Below are 21,552 nucleotides of genomic sequence, written 5' to 3' on the forward strand. Positions count from 1 at the left end.
CCATGTCACTCAGGGACTTGTGTTAATATGAGTTTGTGACTGTATGTGTTGGAGCATAGCTATATGTAGTATGTGTGAATATACGTGCTGTGTTCTGCACCTTGATCCCACAAGATTGATGTTTCGGTTAGCTGTATACATGTATATTGTTGAATGACCATAAACTTGAACTTGAACTTTAAGTTCAGCACGTTCCTGGTAACCCTCAACCAATTTTTACAGGTGCTCCATAGGAAGTATCTATCTGGGTGCAGCAACATTCCTACCCAAAGCTGCAAGGAACTGCAGAGAATTGTGAACACAGACCAGTCCAGCACGCAAACCTGCCCCCACTCCATTGACTTCATGTACACCATCCAGCACCTCAGGAAAGCAGACAACATCATCAAAGACTCCTTCCATCCTGGCCATTCTCATCAGCAGAAGGTACAAATGTTTGGGAGTATGAACCATCAGGCTTAAGGACAGCTTATATCAGACTCTGGAACAGGAGGTTCCCAGCAGACCCGTTGGTTAATGATGTAGGCCCATTGCGCAAAAAAGGTTGGGAATGCCTACTCTAGAACATATCTCTCATATATTGAAATATGAACTCTCGATTTCCCAATCAAACTCCTCACGGCACTTGCACTTTAACTGTCATCTGCACTGTATATTCTCTGTGGCTGCAACACTACATTCTACATTCTGTTTTGCATTCAACTACTAAGATGTAACTATTTATAGAATGATCTGCCTTTGCACTGTACCTTGACACATGTGACAATAACAAACCAACTCCAAGGCACCTCTCCATTTCCATCCACCGTTGAGGTACTTGCCTAGTAGGGTACCATCTGTGATCAACAGGGCCAAGGTCCTCGGATGAGGGTATTGCATTACACTCTGGGTATGCTGACCCCTGCAAGGTCCCCAAGTACGGGATACTTGACTGCAGAATTTGTGGTATTTGGGGACTGCGTTTGCGCTGGGCAGCACAATAGTATAGGGGCTTGTGTCACACTTTACAGTGCCAGTGAGCGTGGTCGAAGTTCAATTCCCACTGCTGTCTATCGGGAGTTTACACATTCTCCCCATGGCTGCGAAGGTTTCCTCTGGGTGTTTTCATATTCTCAATGTCAAGGAGATACTAGTTAGGTTTAGTAAGTTGTAGGCATGGCACTGGAAGCATGGCGACACTTGTGGGCTGTGACTAGAACATCCACAGACTGTGTTGGTCATTGACACAAATGATGCATTTTACTATATGCTTTGAGTTTCAACGTACATGTGACAAATATAAGCCAATCTTAAGAAGAAATGGATAAAGGAGCAGGACAGTGGCTTACCTCCCCTCTGTGGCCCACGTACACCAAGGCACACAACGGCTCGAACGCACCTGTCCCACAGGCCAGCAGATGGGACCTGTTGTATGGATGCAGGACCCGCACAAAGTTGGCACAGTCACTCTGTAAGAGAACAGAGTAAAGAACAGGGAATTGAAACATTCTGGGGATCTCTGTCCAGTGTTCAGGCCCACTGGGATCTGCAGGACATCTTCCACCCATGAATATCCCAGAATTAGAATCAGTTTTAATAGCATTGTTGTTATGTGGTGGCAGAACATTGCAATATGTAATCAGAACCAGAATCAGGTTTAATATCCCTGGCGCATGTTGTGAAATTTGTTGCTACGTGGCAGCAGTACACTACACTACATCATAACAAAAACTACAACTTACAGTAAGTATATATATTTCTAAGTTAAATTAAATAAATAGTGCAAAAACAGAAATTTAAAAAATAGTGAAATAGTGTTCATCGGTTCAATGTCCATTCCGAAATCGGATGGCAGAGGGAAAGAAGCTTCTCTCGAATCATTGAGTGTGTGCCTTCAGGTTCCTGTACCTCCCCCCTGATGGTAGCAATGATAAGAGGGCATGTCCTGGGTGATGGGGGTCCTTAATGATGGATGCCACATTTTTGAGGCATCGCTCCTTGAAGATGCCCTAGATACTACAGAGGCTAGTGCCTATGATGGAGCTGACTGAATTTACAACCCTCTGCAGCTTCTTTCAATCCTGTGCTGTGCCAGATGGTGATGCAGCCAGTTAGAACGGTCTCCGTAGTATATCTGTATAAATTTGCGGATGGCTTTAGTGACATACCAAATCCCCTCAATCTCCTATGAAGTGCAGCCACCATTGTGCCTTCTTAGATCTAACACAACAATAAGGAGATGACTATTTGTGACCGAGGCTGTGTAGGAAATTCTGGCAGAGGGCGGCATGGTAACTTAGCATCAAGTATAACAGTTTATAGTGCCAGTGATTGAGTTCGATTCCCGCTACTTCCTGTAACGAATTTGCAAGCTCTCCCCGTAATAGCATAGGTTTCTTCCGGGTGCTCTGGTTTCCTCCCACGGGTTAGGGTTAGTAAGTTGTGGGCGTGCTATGTTGGTGCTGGAAATGTGGCAACATTTGCAGGCTGCCCCCAGCACATCCATGGACTGTGTTGGTTTATGATATAAACGATGCACTTCACTGCATTTTTCAATGTACATGTGAAAAATAAAAGCTCACCTTTAATCTTTAATCTCTGGAATTCTCTTTCTCAGAAGGTTATAGAGACCGGATTAATGGGGGTAATTAAAGAAGAAGCAGATAATTTTTTTAAAAAAAGTTGTAATTGATACCCATGAGGAACCTGCTCTGGCTGAGGCCTAAAGCAAGTCTTTTTGCCTAGCAGGCAGGAACTGAGGGGTCGAGTGGTCTTCCTCTGCTCTGATTTTCTTGTTTTCTTTGTTCTAGACTGTCTCACCTCTGATGTCCTTAAACTAGAGAGAGTGCAAAAGAGATTTACCAGGATCTGAGGGCCTGAACTATAAGGAAAGGTTATGCAGGCTAGGACTTTAGTCCTTGGTGTGTAAGAGGCTGAGGGGTGACCTTATAGAACTGTATGTGGGACATAGATCCGGTGAATGAACACAGTCTTTCTCCCAGTATTGGATGTGTAGGTTTAAGGTGAGTAGTCAAAGATTTACAAGGACCTGAGGAGGAACCTCTTCATGCAGAAGATGGTGGGTATATAAAACGAGCTGCCAGAAAAAACAGTTGAATTAGTTACAATAAGAATATTAGACCATAAGACATAGGAGCAGAATTAGGCCATTTAGCTCATTGCGTCTGCTCCGCCTTTTCATTATGGTTGATTTATTATGTCTCAACCTCAATCTCCTGCCTTCTCCCTGTAACCCTTGAAGCCCTGATTAATCAAGAACCTATCAATTTCTGCTTTAAATATACCAAATTACTGGCCTTCACAGCTGCCTGTGGCAATGAATTCCACAGATTCACTACCCACTGGCTAAAGAAATACCTTCTCACCTCCATTCTAAATGGGAATCCCTCTATCCTGAAGCTGTGCCCCCCTGGTCCTAGACTCACTCACTATAAGAAATATCATAGAACATAGAAATCTACAGCACATTACAGGCTCTTCGGCCCACAATGTTGTGCTGACCATGTAACATCCTCTCCATATCCATTCTATTGCACTCTTTCAATAGTCGATAGATTTCAATGAGATAACCCCTCATTCTTCTAAACTCCAGCAAGCACAGGGCCAGAGCCATCAATGCTCCTGATACTCCTGAGACCTGAGGAGAGCTAAGGTACCGGTGACCCCTGTTTCCATCCAGGGGGTCAGTGTGGACAAGGTGGAGGATTACAAATACCTGGGGATACAAATTGACAATAAACTGGACTGGTCGAAGAACACTGAGGCTGTCTACAAGAAGGGTCAGAGCCGTCTCTATTTCCTGAGGAGAGATGTTCTACGAGTCTGTGGTGGCCAGTGCGATCATGTTTGCTGTTGTGTGCTGGGGCAGCAGGCTGAGGGTAGCAGACACCAACAGAATCAACAAACTCATTCGTAAGGCCAGTTGTGGGGAAGGAATTGGACTCTCTGATGGTGGTATCTGAAAAGAGGATGCTGTCCAAGTTGCATGCCATCTTGGACAATGTCTCCCATCTACTACATAATGTACTGGTTGGGCACAGGAGTACATTCAGTCAGAGACTCATTCCACCGAGATGCAACGCAGAGCATCATAGGAAGTCATTCCTGCCTGTGGCCATCAAACTTTACAACTCCTCCCTTGGAGGGTCAGACACCCTGAGCCAATAGGCTGGTCCTGGACTTATTTCATAATTTACTGGCATAATTTACATATTACTATTTAACTAGTTATGCTTTTATTACTATTTATTATTTATGGTGCAACTGTAACGAAACCCAATTTCCCCCGGGATCAATAAAGTATGACTATGACTATGACATTAACCCTTTCATTTCTTGAATCACTCTCATGAACCTCCTCTGGACCCGCTCCAATGCCAACACATCTTTTCTTAGATAAAGGGCCCAAAACTGCTCACAAAGTGTAGTCTGACCAGTCTGACCTCAGCATTAAATCCATGTTTTTGTATTCCTGTCCTCTTGAGAGGAATGCTAACAGTGCATTTGCCTTCCTTATCACTGACTCAACCTGCAAATTAACCTTTAGAGAATCCTACATGAGGACTCCTAAGTCACCTTGTACCTTTGCATATTTAAAGGTCATTTGGACATATATAGGTAGGAAAGATTTAGAAGGATATGGGCCAAATGCAGGTAAATGGAACCAGCTTAGATAGATATCTTGGACAGCATGGAGCAGTTGACCCGAATGGCCTGTTTCCCTGGTGTGTTACTCTATAACTCTACGATATTTAGTGTCAACATCAAACACTAACATGGGAATTGCATTATTTCTGCAGAATGCCTGTCATAGCAACAGCTTACTACAAAATAATCCTCAAGAGCGTTTTAAATATTGTGTTCAACACAATGTAGCAATACTTATTCACACAGCATCTTTACAGAGGTTTCACAGGGGTGTCATCATGCCAAATTGAGTGTGGTGCAATATAAGGGACAGCATTTGGGCAGAGAAGGGCTAAATTCAATATGCTTATTTTAACGGAGCATTTTCAAGGAAGAGGGCAAGGTTGAGAGGAGTGGGTTGAGAGCAAAATCAGAGCGGTGGTTCTTGACACCTGGAGGCAAAGCTACCAATGGAACCGCAGTTGGTTTCAGAGTCATTAAGTTGTCCCATTCAGTGGGCTATGTGGCCTGTTTCGAAGTCTGTAGCTTCAAAAAGTCCCCATTTACTCTAACCCTATACTAACCTCATGAAGTCAAAGTCATCCAACATGGAAAGAGGTTCTTCAACCCAACTGGTCTATGCAGATTTCCAAACAATCCACAAAACCCGTGAATACTACCTCAGGACTTTGCTCACTGTTTGAACTGTTTATTTTTTAATATAAATTTCTGATTGTAAGGAGGAGGAGGAGAAGATGGCGGCGCGATGCAGCACGCGCGGCCTCTCCGGTGATTAATATCTGTAATCTGTCAAGTAGGGGACTGTGCACAATTCTGATTTGATGGAGATGGACGTGAGAGTACGAAGGAACATCTGGAGAAACTTCTGAAATGCCTGCTTCGCTGCCGCTGCTGCTGTGTGGTAACCGGAATCTCCGGAGCAGAAGGCCCCAAATCCTCGGCTTTGCTTGTTTCGGCAGCCGGGGCTAGGTCGAAGGCGCTCGGCAGAGGATGGCGCTCGGGAGGCTGTATCGGAGGGGCTGGTCGGAGGCTCGAAGTTTTCGGATGGACGGACTCGGTGCCAGCTGTGGTCGGCTGCTTCCAAGGCATCAGCAAGTTGACGGTGCCTGGAGGTTTATGGCAGGGAGTTTCTCCCTTTGCCGCCTGCTATCGGGGACTCGGGAGTTGATCGACTCGGGGACTTTGAGACTTTATTTTACCGTGCCCATGGTCTGTTCTTTATCAAATTATGGTATTGCTTTGCACTGCTGTAACTATATGTTATAACTATGTGGTTCTGTCAGTGTTAGTCTTTGGTCTGACCTGTTTTCTGTGATACCACTCCGGAGAAACATTGTATCATTTCTTAATGCATGTATGCATTTTTAAATGACAATAAAAGAGGACTGAGTTTCTCATAATCTAATCTAATCTAATTCGATGTAACAGGTCCTTCTGCCCCAAGGAACCTGCATCGCCTAGTAACACCCAAGAAGACCAATTAATCTACTAGCCTGCACGTCTTTGGATTCTGGCAGGAAATTCGAGCACCCAGAGGTAATCCACGTGGTCACAAGCTCCTTTCAGACAGTGGAGGGAATTGAACCGTGGACGCTGCTGTTGTAACAGCATTACAGCACTGTGCTGCCCTATATTGTTTTATATAACTTAGAATATTTTTTCTATGTATTGCACTGCACTGCTGGCAGAAAACAACAGATTTCATGAGACGTGTCGGTGATAATGATGATTCTGATCTAGTACAGCTGCCTCTGAGCCGCTCATGAGTGGTGGACTAGCTGTGGGAGCGGCCCAGTAGATTCTTTGTAGCTGCTGTGGTCTCTCAGGCCCAACAAGCAATAAAGGGAAGCAACAGAGCCCCTGAGAAAAGTCAGCACTGCTCCACAGTATCATGGGCTTCATTGAGGCCCCCCGTCTGAAATCCCTTTACCATTTAAGGCTTGACTTGATGCTCTCAAGTCAGCAGGCCTCGTTCCTATTGCCCTGTCTCCAGGGAGGAAGTGGAACACCTATTGTTGCAGCATTGTGTGTTCCTGTGTAATATCAAACACCATCAAGACACCCTAGCCTGCTACTCGGAGGAACGTGCATCGACACATCTGTACTCCTGGACAAACCCCTCCCACGCTCATCAAAATCTCCAATAGAAACAAAAATAAATCATTACTGCCAAAGAAAGCACACAGGGAAGAATTTAGGAACAGACAAGCAGAGATCCATTCCCTTGTGCAGGTCAAAAGAGCAAGGTCAGTAGTAGAATTCCACTTCACTCCCATCACAACATTCACCGTGGAGTGAAATGGAAATAGAAAGGTCACCTCACATTCACTGTAACTTTCTAACTTCAATAACTTCTCCCCCTCTTCCTTTCATTCTCCGTTCTCATCCCTTCTCTTCTCCTCACCTGCCTAATACCTCCCTCTGGTGGCCCTCCTCCTCCCCTTTCTCCCATGATTCACTCTCCTCTCCTACCAGATTCCTTCTTTTCCAGCCTTTTACCTTTTCCATGCAGCTTATTACTTCGTCCTCTCGCTTACCCAGCTTCCCCTTCACCTGGCTTCACCGAGCACCTGCCAACTTGTACTCCTTCCCTGCCCTCCACCTTCTTATTCTCACTTTAAAAACCCTTACTTTCCAGTCCTGATGAAGGGTCTTAGCATAAAATATCAACTGTTTATTCCTCTCCATGCCTGACCTGCTGAGTTTCTCTACATTTTGTGTGTGAAACTCTCTCTTACACATCCCAACGCTTTACATTCAACTGATGACGGGTCTTGGCCTGAAACATCCACTGTTTACTCTTTTCCATCGATGCTGCCTGACCTGCTGAGTTTCTCCAGCATTTTGTGTGGATTTTAGCATCTGCAGATTTTCTTGTGTTTGTGGTTTCTGTGATGTGTTGAGTGGTGGACACCATGCTGATAGGAAGGTGAGAGAGAAATATCAAAGTATCCTATTTATATGAATCTGCAGTTTAATTTTGTGTGGAGCACGTGGTCTCTTTGTCTGCTTTTCCCATTTATACTTTACTTTATACTTTATTGTTGCCAAACAGTTGATACTAGAGTGGACAATCACCACAGCGATATTTGATTCTGCTGTTCGTGCTTCCTGGAGTACAAATAGCAGGACCAACTACTTCTGAGGAAAGATCTTGATCTGAATCATACTCCACTTTGGCTCATCAGCCGTGATGACCATCAACAGCCATTTTACACTAGACCTACTCTGACCCAATTTATACATGCCACATGACCATCAATTCTTCCTGTATTCTGCAGCTCAGCCAATACATCAGGGGCCAATTAACATAGCCCACCTCATACACTGCTGAGATGTGTGAGGAAACAGGCAGATCCGGAGGCACATCACCAGAGGTACTCACAAGTGTCTACAGATGTACCGTGGAGAGCATTCTAACTGGCTGCATTACTGTCTGGTATGGAGGGGTGGTGGAGGGGGGCACTGTACAGGATCGAAAGAAGCTGCAGAGGGTTGTAAATTCAGTCAGCTCCATCATAGGCACTAGCCTCTGTAGTACCTAGGGCATCTTCAAGGAGCAATGCCTCAAAAAGGCAGCATCCATCATTAAGGACCCCCATCACCCAGGACATACCCTCTTCTCATTGCTTCCATCAGGAAGGAGGTACAGAAATCTGAAGGCACACGCTCAACAATTCAGGAACAGCTTCTTCCCCTCTGCCATTAGATTTCTGAATGGACATTGAACCCATGAACATTTCCTCACTGTTTTTTTTTCTGTTTTTGCACTATTTATTTAACTATTTCAATATATATAAAAATCCTACTGTAACAACAGTTTTTATTGTGTATTGCAATGACACTGCTGCCGCATAACGACAAATTTCACAATGTATGCCAGTGATATTAAACCTGATTCTGGTCCCACATAGGGTCACAGGGGGAAGGTGCAAACTCCATGCCAACAGAACCAGAGGTCAGGATCGAACTCGGGTCACTACCTCTTGCAAATGTGTGACAATGCCACTCTGGCTAATGTTTGTCCCTTGTCTGATCACTCTCGTATTCCTGTTTGTGGGAACTTGTATGCATATTGGCTACCGTGCAGCATTATAACAGTGGGTTTATGTTGAATGACTGCAGTATAACATTACAGCAATAGCTGTAATGACGCTGAGTTGCATCCTTGGATGCCCTGGGACACGTCATCAGTGATGGTAACCTGGGGTCATTGGGTGTTTCAGGACTTTCAAAATCAGACACTCTCACCCAAGTGACCCAGCCAGGGTTCACTGGGTCACGGGACACACATCTTGATCATGGTCATCATGGAGGCTCACTCAGCAGCCTCTGGGATGGTCCTGATAGCTCTATGCAGCCCCCCTAATGCCAAGGAGAGAGTAGGTTCTGCATAACGAGCAACCAGCAAAACCTCTACATGCTTGTATAATGCCCTCCACCCCAGTCTCTGGCACTGCCCTACCAGCTCCTAGTATTTGGCTTTCTCACTGTCAAATGTCTCCTCAATCCAGTCTTCCCAGTTCTACCATGACCACCTGGTTCAAGGTTTTTGACAGAAGGGCTGAGGCTGTGGTTGATCTCCAGCTTTGACAAAGCCTATGGGCTTTCTGGGTTGGCACAGGTTGGCACTGGGTTGGCACTGCTGCTAATGACCAAGGTGCCTCCAGTACATGCTCATGATGACAGTGGTAGATGCCTTCTCCCAGGGCTTTTGGGCAGCTGCTGAGGATATATTCCAGGTTCCCTTTCCCAGGGTAGGGACGACATGATGGCACCTCACTTCTGACCCACTCAGAGTTTTATAAACAGCTTCTTCCCCTTGGCATCATACTTCTGAACGGACAATAAACCACACCCCATGAACACCTCCACACTATCTCTAGGAAGAGGTACAGTCGACATTTCAGTCAGTCCTGACGAAGGGTCTCAGCCTGAAACGTCGACTGCACCTCTTCCTAGAGATGCTGCCTGGCCTGCTGTGTTCACCAGCAACTTTGATGCGTCTTGCTTGAATTTCCAGCATCTGCAGAATTCCTCGTGTCCACACTATCTTTGCTCATTTTGCACTACTTATTTAAGTTATATTTTAAAAAGGAGGATTTCCTGGAATGGAAAGCAAGTCCTGGGAACAGATGTAGCAGAACAAATGCATTTCACTGTATGTTTTGATGTACACATGATAAATAAATCCCGAATCCTGTTGCACAGCACAGCTATGTATTAAAATTTGGGCTGTGAATCTCATTATGATTATATCTTTTGTTCACTTTTGGTGGTGAAGGCTATAGCCCCAAGACCATCTTTGTGTAAAATAAAGGCTTTCCGTTAGCCTTGCGCTCCCTGCATCTTTTGGGACTGCAGGAAGCTGTTAATTGTACATGGGAATGGTCATTAAAGATAGAATGTAAGTGGCTCAAATTTCCCAGAGAAAATCAGAGGCAATCCTAATTACATGAATGGGGAGACTTCTAATCGGGGGGTACATGACAACTGCACTAAAAAACTTTACAGATCCATTGAAATGGCTGAAAGATACTTTTCGCTTTAAACTTTATTGTAGACAATAAATCCCTTACACTTACAAATGGGTCTTTTCCCTTGAGGCCACATTCCTCCTCTTGACCCGGTTGGGCAGGCCAGTAAATCTGAAAGAGAACAAGGAAAAGAATCGTTAAAGTAGAATTAAATAACAATAAATCCAATTAAGTGATTCATGTACAGAAGTCCGGCTTGCCAGATGTAGTCCGAAAGCGTGTAAATCACCAATTAACCCTCCCTTTTTCTGTTGCTGTAATGTGATATATACAAAGTATTTTTATTTCCCATTAATATAGCATTTTTATGGATCTTTACCATATTTGAGTCCGCTAAAGCACGGGTCCCCAACTTTTTTTGCGCCCCGGACCGGTTTACAATATTCTTGCAGACCGGCCGACCGGGGGTGGGGGAGGAGGGAGGGGAGGGTTGCCAAGGGAGAAGAGTAGCAGTCAAATACGTTGTGTTTACCCCATGAAAGACTACCATGACCATGAAGCCTTGCGCGGGCACCTATGTGCGCATGCATGTACATGCCGAATTTTTTCTACAAATCATTTTTGGCGATTCTGTTCAGTGAAACTACACTGTACATACATTATTTCTATATTATATAGGCTGTGTATTTATCATATCATTCCTGCTTTTACCATATGTTTGTGTTATTTTAGGTTTTATGTAACACAGCGCCTGAATATAGTGATAAGTCAATTTAAAGTCACTTAAAAGTCAATAGCATCATAACATTTTAAGTAACATTTGGATATTAAACACACAGCACATATTTTTCTCGTGTGAACGTATAAAATCATTGCAACACACCAATATCGCTGAATCAGTGGGAGCCCTGGGCTTGTTTACCTGCAACAACACGGTCCTATTGAGGGGTGATGGGAGATATCAATACTTGGAGGGGGTTCCTGATGTCCAGTCTATTCCACAATTTAGTTTTCATTGCATTCGTTGCAGAAAAGCCCGCTTCGCAGATATGTTGGAAATGGAAGCAACGTTTTCAGTGCTTTCATGGCTATCTCAGGATATTTAGCCTTGACTTTGATCCGGAATGCCGGCAGAGATGTTATGTCAAACATACTTTTCAGCCCGCTGTCAGTTGTAAGCTCGAGGACTTGATCTTCTTCCTGCGCTGACACGGATGACGCGTGCGTTCAAGTTCAACAGTGCGTGACAGGGAATGAGGAAAGATGTAGCTGACTCATATCGCCAAATCATATCGTTTCCTCGCGGCCCGGTAGCACATGCTTTGCGGCCCGGTGGTTGGGGACCACTGCACTAAAGCATACCAGGCAATAATCTTTAACTACAACTTCTAGTCGGTGTCGTAACTCAGTCATCATGGGCACTAGTCTCACCAGCATCCAAGAAATTGTCAAGGAGTGATGCCTCAAAGAGGCAGCATCCATTATTAAGGACTCCTATCACCCAGGGCGTGTCCTATTCTCATTGCTGCCATCAGTGAGGAGGTACAGAAGTCTGAAGGCACACACTCAGCGATTCAGGAACAGCTTCTTCCCCTCTGCCATCTGATTTCTGAATGGATAATGAACCATTGGACACTACCTTACTACTTTTTTTCTTCTCGTTTGCACTACTTACTTAATTTAATTTAACTTTTTAATATATATATATTTCTTACTGTAATTTACAGTTTTTATCATTATGTATTGCCATGTACTGCTAATACATAACAACAGATTTCACGACATATGCCAGTGAAATTAAACCGGATTCCGATTCTGAAGTAAAAACATGGCAATTATTCAGGGTCACCATTGCTGTACGCACGGCAAGGTGCTCACCTAAGCTAGTTCTGTTTGCCCACATTTGTTCCTTATCTATTGAACCCTTTCCTGTCCATATATTTGTCCAAGTATCTTTAGCTGTCCTTATTGTACCTGCCTCAACCCCTTTCTCTGGCAGCTCGTTCCAACCACGCACCACCCTCCAGGTCAAGAAGTTGTCCTCAGGTCCCTTTCACACCATTCCTCTCTCAATGTAAACCCACACCCTTTAGTTTATGGTTCTCTTTCCCTGGGGAAAGGACTGTGTGCATTCATCGTATCTACACCCTCATTATATCTGGAGCGTCACAGTAATGTAGCGGTCTGCACAATACTATTACAGCACCAGTGTAATTCCACCGCTGTCTGTAAGGCGTTTGTACAGACATTCTCCAACATGGGTTTCCTCTAATATTCCCTCTAGTTTTTTTTATATAACTGCGCAGACCAACCATTGCTCTGAGCAGGAAATTTTCACACAGTCTGAACACTGCATGACATTTTAAGTGTTTTTTTTTGTAATATGCACATCAAATAAACCCAAACCACAACTCACATCAGGCACAATGGCAAAGATAAAAATTTAAAAAATGTTTTGACTAGGTGGCGTCGGCAGTCAGCTGGTTGGCAATGAACTTCCATTCTGTGTTTATTTTTGCAATTTGTAATAGTGCTGTAACTTGAGACAGTGACAATATAAATACCTTGAAGCTTCAAAATGTTTCAAAGTAAAGGTCGTGGTACATTTATTATTTAGAAAATGTATGGATTATATTCATTAGCACATGATTAATTACAGGGCATTTCACAATTATATTTACATAGATTTCAAAATAATATTAATATTATTTAAAAGAAACTTCCAGCTGTGTGACAACAAAGGCTATGTGCGTGGGAGTTTTTCCAGTTATTGCGTGGCCGCACATCTGTATAGCTTAAAGGGAACAGTGCTTTCCTCTGGGTGTTCCAGTTTTCTCCCACATTCCAAAGACGTACAGGTTAGTAGATTAATTGGTCATGTGTGTAATTGGACAGCATGGGCACTTTGGGACCGAAAAGCCTGTTAGTGTGCTGTATCTTTAAATTTAAAAAAAAGATGTTATTAACTTCTATAAGACCACTCCTCAGTCTCATACACTCCAAAGAATAAAGTGCACGCCTGCCCAACCTCTCCCCATAACTCAGGCCCTTAAGTCCTGGCAATGTTACATAAATTTTCCTTGCATTCTTTCTAGCTTAATGACATCTTTCCCATAACAGGGCGACTCAAGCTGTACAAATGATTCAGTCTCAACATGTTTGCCGACATTTCCCTTTGCTCTGTGGAGCAGATCTAAGAAGTACAGATTCATCATCGTGCATCCGGCCTCAAAGCACCACGTGCAGCCCTCTTGTTGCCTGAGGGTCAGTCCGGCCACTGCTGCTTGTGTTGGGATGGTACAGCGCTCCTTTGGAACCTCAATCTGCTGGAGATCATTCACCAAGACCACCTGCAGTCTCCTTCAACCTGATGGCATTAACACCTCTGTCTCTAAATTCCATTAGCCACCTCTATTTTCCCTTATCCCTCTGCCCTCATTGCCCCTTCCCTTTCTCCTCCCCCACCCTCATGACTTACCCATCACCCACAGCTTCATCCCTGTTTCCCCACCTTGTTCCTTTATTCTATAGTCTACAGTCCTCTCCTATCAGATTCCTTCCTCTTTAGCCTTTCGCTTCTTCCACCTTCCACCTTCCAGCTTCTCACATCATTTCTATTTCTCCTCCTCTGCTCCACTTACCTACCCTCCCCCTCTCATCTGGATCATCTTCAAAAGGTGGTGCCTCAGCGTATAAAGTAAAGTAAAGTAAAGATGGCATCCATCATTAAGGACCCTCACCACTGAGGACAAGCCCTCCTCTAATCTCTACCATCATGAAGGACATACAGGAGCTCGAAGACACACACACTCAATGTTTTAGGAACAGCTTCTTCCCTTCTGCCATCAGATTTCTAAATGGTCCATGAACACTATATCACAATGTTCACTCTCTTTTTGCACTGCATTTAATTTTTATATATATTCTTTCCCTCCCTCCAGACACAGGGAGGAAAATCTCCTCAAGTTGCAGGGCAGTAGAGACTGGAAGACAGCCTGCAGGGTCATCACAAGCAGTCGAAGGCCCCATACAGCACAGCGCACCTTGCATCTCAGATCATCTTAGTCAAGCTTGATGAGGCGATCAGAGGTTTCACTAAAGAACATCAACACCTCCCAAAGAGCACAACGGGCTAATTCTAATTCTATGATCCAGGGATGGTGGATAGCCCTTGCAAAGCCACTGGTTCTGCCCATCTGTCAGCCTCTGACAAAGGAGAATGAAAAACTGTCAGCTCTCCTCGAGCAGACGGTTTCACTGACATCTCTTGCGAAATAAAAACCGCGGGATGTTCTGAAAATCCTGGACATTGTACTCTTGTGAATCCTAAGCTCCAGTGACCCATCTTTCACTGTGTAACATCCGTGTCTTCCAGAGCTGGGCACTCAAAGCCAAGGCAAACATTGACTCAACTAATTGGTAAAAGAAGAGGGGTTGGAGTAGTGGCAGTGTTCCTGCTACATCAGTTTCCTTTCAATTTTAAGGTTATTTCTGTTTGGGTTTTTCACGCACTTGATTAAATTTCACTCAACTGATTGCCTCAGGCTGCAGTGCCTTCAGATTAATAACAGACCCTTGTAAATCTCCCAGAGTTGAGTTTGGTTTCTTCAATGCCCCTTGGAGACACAGTGTCACTTGGGCGACACATGAGGTCACACTATTCAGGAACAGTTATTACCAGGCTCCTGAATCATCATGGATAACTTCATTTACCTCAACACTGAACTGATTCCTCAAACTATGGACTCATTCTCAACATCTCAACAACTCATACTCCTGTATCATTTAGTTACTTATTAATATATTGTTTTTTCTCTATTTGTCCAATTTGTCTTCTTTTGCACACTGATTACTTGTCAGTCTTTGTGTTTAGTTTTTCCTTTGATTCTAGTCACAACCACGGATTCGGCACGACCCCATTTACATCGGTGGCGCACAAGTGGAACAGGTCAAAAACTTTATGTTCCTCGGAGTCAATATCACAAATGACCTGACTTGGTCCAACCAAGCAGGGTCCACTGCCAAGAAGGCCCACCAGCGCCTTTACTTCCTGAGAAAGCTAAAGAAATTTGGTCTGTCCCCTGAAACCCTCACTAATTTTTATAGATGCACCGTAGAAAGCATTCTTCTAGGGTGCATCACAACCTGGTATGGAAGTTGTCCTGTTCAAAACCGGAAGAAGCTGCAGAAGATCGTGAACACAGCCCAGCACATCACACAAACCAATCTTCTGTCCTTGGACTCACTTTACACCGCATGCTGTCAGAGCACTGCTGCCAGGATAATCAAGGACACGACCCACCCAGCCAACAGACTTTTCGTTCCTCTTCCATCCGGGAGAAGGCTCAGGAACTTGAAGACTCCTACGGACAGATTTGGGAACAGGTTCTTTCCAACTGTGATAAGACTGCTGAACAGATCCTGTCCCGGATCTGGGCCGTACCCTCCAAATATCCGGACCTGCCTCTTGGTTTTTTTTTTGCACTGTCTTACTTTCCCTTTTCTATTTTCTATTTATGATTAATAATTTAAATTTTTACTATTTACGATAGGTTTGTACTCCAGGGAGTGCGAAGCGCAGAATCAAATATTGCTGTGATAATTGTACGCTCTATTATCAATTGTTTGGCGACAATAAAGTAAAGCATTAAGTATAAAGTATGAATATGCATGTCAGCTAATTATTATTTCATTGTGATGGTATTTAACTACATTCTTTTCATCATAGCAATGTCGAGATTTGAGTAAAGCACAGCAATGTTTTGCTACCTGCTTGCATTCAGCCTTGCCTGAGAAATTGGACTGTCGAGTCAAATGACTCTGAAGACTAGCAGTATTCATTTTATATTTGGTTATTGCTATCGGCCGCAGTGTTGGCTTCGTTTTCCATTTGAGAGTTTTAATTAATGGCCCTGTTTGGCCTAGTGTTTATTGTTTTCTTTTCCCTCTAACTTTGTTCGCATTAAAGTCTGTGACCAATGAACCCACTTCAGTGTCCCTCGCTCCACACTTGAGCTATATCCACTTGAAGTGACAATTCTATTGTATTCCTTTGTTCTACTGTAAATGCCTGCAAGAAAATGACTCTCAGGGTAGTACATGGTGCAATATATGTAGTTTGACAATAAATTTGCTTTTGAATTTTGAACTTTGAAGGAGTGTGAGTGTGGGAGAAATGGGATAGGGTGGAGTTAGGTGGGATGTAGTGAAGCAAGTGTACGGGACTTGTGCAAGTGAGCAAGAGAAACCGGCAACAGGAAAGTTGTCTGCAGAAACATTGTTTCCACGCGTCTGCTCCAGCAGCTCTCCATATCACACATCCACGAGGAGGTTTCCATTATCTGCAAGCTGACAATCTGTTTTGGCTGTGTGTAGCTGCAGCCACATTCCTTTCAACAGCTCTGAGCAAAATGCTTCCAAATGATGGAATCTTAATTAGAAGATTTTTATTGCAACTCAGCACGCAAAGCACCACAAGTAATCAGTACAAAGGATGACATGCTTTCCAAAACTATCCTCCTCCACCTCGTTCCTCCCTCCACTTTCCCATCTGGGAGGATCTCCTTCACATAAATCAGGTGGTTCATGCCAGGACAACAGACCTCCCTGGGTGCCTTTATGCTAAACTTATGTCACTGTCGATCGCAATTCCTGAGAGGTCACAGGCAGATGCTTTAACAGTGGAACTGAATCACAGAATCATAAACACAAGAGATTTTGTAGATGCTGAAAATCCAGAGTAAATACACAAAATACTGGAGGAGCTACAGGAAGGATGTAGAAAACATAGAAAGGGTGCAGAGGAGATTTACAAGGATCACACATCAAAGTTGCTGGTGAACGCAGCAGGCCAGGCAGCATCTCTAGGAAGAGGTACAGTCGACGTTTCGGGCTGAGACCCTTCGTCAACTTTCCAGCTCTTGGCTCCATCCCTCCCCCTCCTGTCTGCTATCATTTTGGATCTCCCCCTCCCCCTCCCACTTTCAAATCTCTTACTAGCTCTTCTTTCAGTTAGTCCTGACGAAGGGTCTTGGCCCCAAACGTTGACTGTACCTCTTCCTAGAAATGCTGCCTGGCCTGCTGCGTTCACCAGCAACTTTGATGGGTGTTGCTTGAATTTCCAGCATCTGCAGAATTCCTCGTGTTTAGATTTACAAGGATGTTGCCTGCATCGGGGAGCATGCCTTATGATAGGTTGAGTGAACTCAGCCCTTTTTCCTTGGAGCGACTGAGGATGAGAAGTGACCTGATAGAGGTGTACAAGATGATGAGAGGTATTGATCATGTGGATAGTCAAAGGCTTTTTCCCAGGGCTGAAATGGCTAGCATGAGACGGCACAGTTTTAAGGTGCTTGGAAGTAGGTACAGAGGAGATGTCAAGGGTAAGTTTTTTACGCAGAGAGTGGTGAGTGCATGGAATGGGCTGCCGGCGACGGTGGTGGAGGCAGATACAATAGGGTCTTTTAAGAGACTCCTGGACAGATACATGGAGCTCAGAAAAATATGGGCAACCCTAGGTAATTTCTAAGGTAAGGACATGTTCGGCACAGCTTTGTGGGCCGAAGGGCCTGTATTGTAGATTTTCTATGAACTCAGCAAGTCGGACACATTTCGTTCATTTGTTATGTGCTGTATCATATGACATGAGCAATCATGCTCTTTCCATGACCATGATTGTTCTGGCAATTTTGTTTCTCCAGAAGTGGGTTGCCATGACCTTCTTCTGGGCAGTATCTTTGCAAGAAGCGTGATCCCAGTCGTTATCGAGATTCTTCAGGGATTGCCTGCCTGGTGTCAGTGACACGCACCAGCTGCCCATACGACCATCCACCACCTGCTCCCAATGGCTTCACGTGACCCCTGCTCGAGGGAGGAGGGGGACTAAGCAGGTGCTGGTGACCTGCAGGCTAGCAGAAGGAAAGAGCGCCTTACATCTCCTTTGGGAGAGACATAGCTCCATCCCATCACCCAAGTCAGCATCTATGGATGGGAATAAAGAGTCGATGTTTTGGGCCAAGATCTGATGAAGGGTCTTGACCCCAAAACCTCAACTCTTTATTCCTCTCCACAGATGCTGCTTGACCTGCTGACTTCCTCCAGTATTTTGGCCGTGTGTTACTCTGAATTACTGAATCATTGTTTTTCAGACTTGTGCATGTTGTTATTGGTGCTGCCCCAGTCCACAAAAAGGAGTCCATCCCACGTTGGAGCAGGAGATGGAGGCACAGTATATCCTGTTGCAGGACTCAGTTAAAAGTGCCTGGCACTATATTTTAAGAGTGATGTGAATGTTTTGGACAGGGTATGGAAAGGATATTTTTAAGGGATTAGGAGAGGTTAGCTTTGCCTGTCATATGTATATTGGAACATTGAAATATACTGTGAAATGCACTGTATATGCCTGTTAGAGCATATTCTGGTGTACAGCAAAACATTAACTTCAGCATCTAACTTCGGCCACGAATCTTCAGATGTGAATATGGACTGTAGATTAAATTTAAAATGCAGCTCTGGACAATGGGTTCCTAAGACCCATGAACCATAGTTAGTTGGAAGACCAGTCACTGTTGATTTAAAATTCATTTGGAGGTGTCTGTAGTGTGGGTGTGAAGAAGTAAGTGTGAAAGTTATATGTAATTCAAAGGGAAGCACTGTAGATACATTGTCAATATAGAATTGTTCTTTGATCTTTAGCATATTAAACATCATGTAATATTGAGTTGAGCAGGCCTTTTCCTCTGAAAGAGTCTCAACATGGTACCTGCTGTGACTCATTTTGTTGAAGAAAGGGACTACTTCATATCTACCAGCGACGTCTCTCCGGTGACTTTGCCCACGCAACAACAATGTCCGTGACCAACACGTTCCAAGGATATGCTGGGGGCAACCAGCAAATGTCACCATGCCTCTAGTACCAACTTTGCATGCCCACAACTTATTAACTCTAACCTCTATGGCTTTGGAGTGTAGAAGGAAACCGGAGTGAGTTTCCTCCAGATGCTCCAGTTTCCTCTCACATTCCAAAGACGTACAGGTCAGGGTGAGGGTTAAAAGTCATGAACGTGTTACGTTGGCACTGGATGCATGGCAACCTTTGTGGTCTGCCCCCAGCACAACTAGAGATGCAGATGATACGTTTCACTGCATTTTATAATGTTTCAATGTATATGTGACAAATAAAGCTGATCTGCAATCTCAAATGGGACTAGCGGGATTGCTAGAATGGTCTCAATGGACAGAATGCTTTTGTTTAGAGATAAAGCACGGTAACAGGCCCACCCAGTGCAACGAGCCTGCCCAATTACACCTATGCGACCAATTAACCTACTAATCTATACACCTTTGGAATGTGACAGGAAACCACATAACCTAGAGGGAACATGTTGCTCACAGGGAGAACGTACAAACTGCTTATAGGCAGCGTCAGGAATTGAACCTGGGTCGCCAGTGCTGTAATAGCCACACGCTAACCACTACGCTACCATGCCACCCACTCTTAGTTGTATCTTTCCTTGGTTTTGTGGGTCTGGCCAGTTCATTACAAGGAGGAAAGATGTTGTAACTTCAGCCCAACCATAAGTGGCTTTTCATACCATGCAGTGTTTTCATGCCTTGATATGCACAGCGGAGGAAGAGATTCTGACTCTCATCTCCCCACTTGCTACCCACTTGCGGTTCAAGTGGCAATTCTATGATGAGTAAGCGGACAGTTCTGTGATCAGTAGGGAAGCTTCCTCCCTGGATTTTTATTTTTTGTTATTTGGAGATACCAAGCAGAGTCCACTGCCGAGAAGGTCCACCAGCACCTTTACTTCCTGAGAAAGCTAAAGAGATTTGGCCTGCCCCCTAAAACCCTCACTAATTTTTACAGATGCACCGTAGAAAGCATTCTTCTAGGGTGCATCACAACCTGGTATGGAAGTTGTCCTGTCCAAGATCAGAAGAAGCTGCAGAAGATCATGAACACAGCACAGCACATCACACAAACCAATCTTCCGTCCTTGGACTCACTTTACACCGCACGCTGTCGGAGCAGTGCTGCCAGGATAATCAAGGACACGACCCACCCAACCAACAGACTTTTCGTCCCTCTTCCCTCCGGGAGAAGGCTCAGGAGCTTGAAGACTCATACGGCCAGATTTGGGAACAGCTTCTTTCCAACTGTGATAAGACTGCTGAACAGATCCTGACCCGGATCTGGGCCGTACCCTCCAAATATCCAGAACTGCCTCTCGGTTTTTTTGCATTACCTTACTTTCCCTTTTCTAATTTCTATTTATGATTTATAATTAAAATTTTTAATATCTACTATCGATTTGTACTTCAGGGAGCACAAAGCGCAGAATCAAATATTGCTGTGATGATTGTACACTCTAGTATCAATTGTTTGGCGACAATAAAGTAAGTAAAGTAAAGTAAAATAAAGTTATTAACCTCTGTTTACCAGAGCTCGGTTTAATAAGCTCTGTTTAGCTCTGTTTACCACATCTTGCTATCATGGACACTCTGTGCAATACTACCATCACTTCTTATCCGGATGGTGTAAATGTGCACCCACTGCTGTAAAATATTATGGTAATTTTTGCACTACTGTCTTATCAGAGTGAACGTGGAAATCTTGTAAATCTTTGGCTTGGAAATCTTGTACATCTTATTTTTAAGGTAACTTCATTTTTATTCTTTCTTACTTCTCTTCTAATATTTGTATATCTGTGCACTTGTAGTGCTACTGTGACACTGTAATTTCCTTTGGGAAAGTATCTATCTACCTGTGGTAACAGGCCCTTCCAGCAATGAGCCCGTGCCCAACTGACTTGGGCGCAATTATACCCATATGACCAATTAACCTACTAACTCTTAAGTCTTGGGAATGTGTGAGGAAACCAGAGCACCCAGAGGAAACCTTTGTGGTCTTGGGGTGAACATACAAACCCCTGATAGATAGCTGCAGGAATTGAACCCGTGTCATCAATTATGCTAATTGCAACATTGCCATGTCGCCCCATGGATGGACCATACATGGAAACACACTGTTCTGTTCAAGGTCTTATGTCCAGTCTATGCAAGCTTAGCTGAGCACAGTCAGAGCAAAAGGTGAGAATGCCAAAACTGGGCTCAATATTCAGACCAGGGCTGGGGGAGTGGAAGGGAAATTCAACTGTGATTACCTGTACTTTGGACTCTGTGGCTAAGTTCTTCCATGTCATCCCATCAGAATTCAACACATCCCAATGGAATCACACCTCATTCCTGTACAACTCAGACCCCTCCTCACTAGAGAGTCCTATCACATCCCGATGGATGCCCTCAATCTGAAACTTTAACCATCTACTTCTCCCACTGATGCTACTCAACCTACTGAGTCCCCCTAGTGGCTTCAGGTCCCAGTGTCTGGAGTTTCTTGTGCCTCCATCCAATGTACTTGCTT

General features: G+C 44.2%; 1 protein-coding gene and 1 non-coding gene across 3 annotated transcripts in view; one reads left to right on the forward strand and one right to left on the reverse strand.

Annotated features, from left to right (window-relative positions):
• LOC134356939 (semaphorin-3G-like) overlaps positions 1 to 21,552 on the reverse strand; it is a 224,896-nt gene that overhangs the window by 79,630 nt on the left and 123,714 nt on the right. For both annotated transcript variants that reach the window (XM_063068205.1, XM_063068204.1), the window contains exons 3-4: positions 10,233 to 10,295; positions 1,329 to 1,448 (exon numbers count right to left, since the gene is read on the reverse strand). In XM_063068205.1, coding sequence (XP_062924275.1) covers positions 1,329 to 1,448; positions 10,233 to 10,295 — 183 coding nt within the window. The remainder of the gene's footprint in view (positions 1 to 1,328; positions 1,449 to 10,232; positions 10,296 to 21,552) is intronic.
• LOC134357185 (U1 spliceosomal RNA) lies at positions 814 to 978 on the forward strand. The gene has a single exon (XR_010020541.1). It is a non-coding gene; the product is annotated as a U1 spliceosomal RNA (small nuclear RNA).

Source organism: Mobula hypostoma, chromosome 15, assembly GCF_963921235.1.
Source record: "Mobula hypostoma chromosome 15, sMobHyp1.1, whole genome shotgun sequence".
Lineage (NCBI taxonomy): Eukaryota > Metazoa > Chordata > Chondrichthyes > Myliobatiformes > Myliobatidae > Mobula > Mobula hypostoma.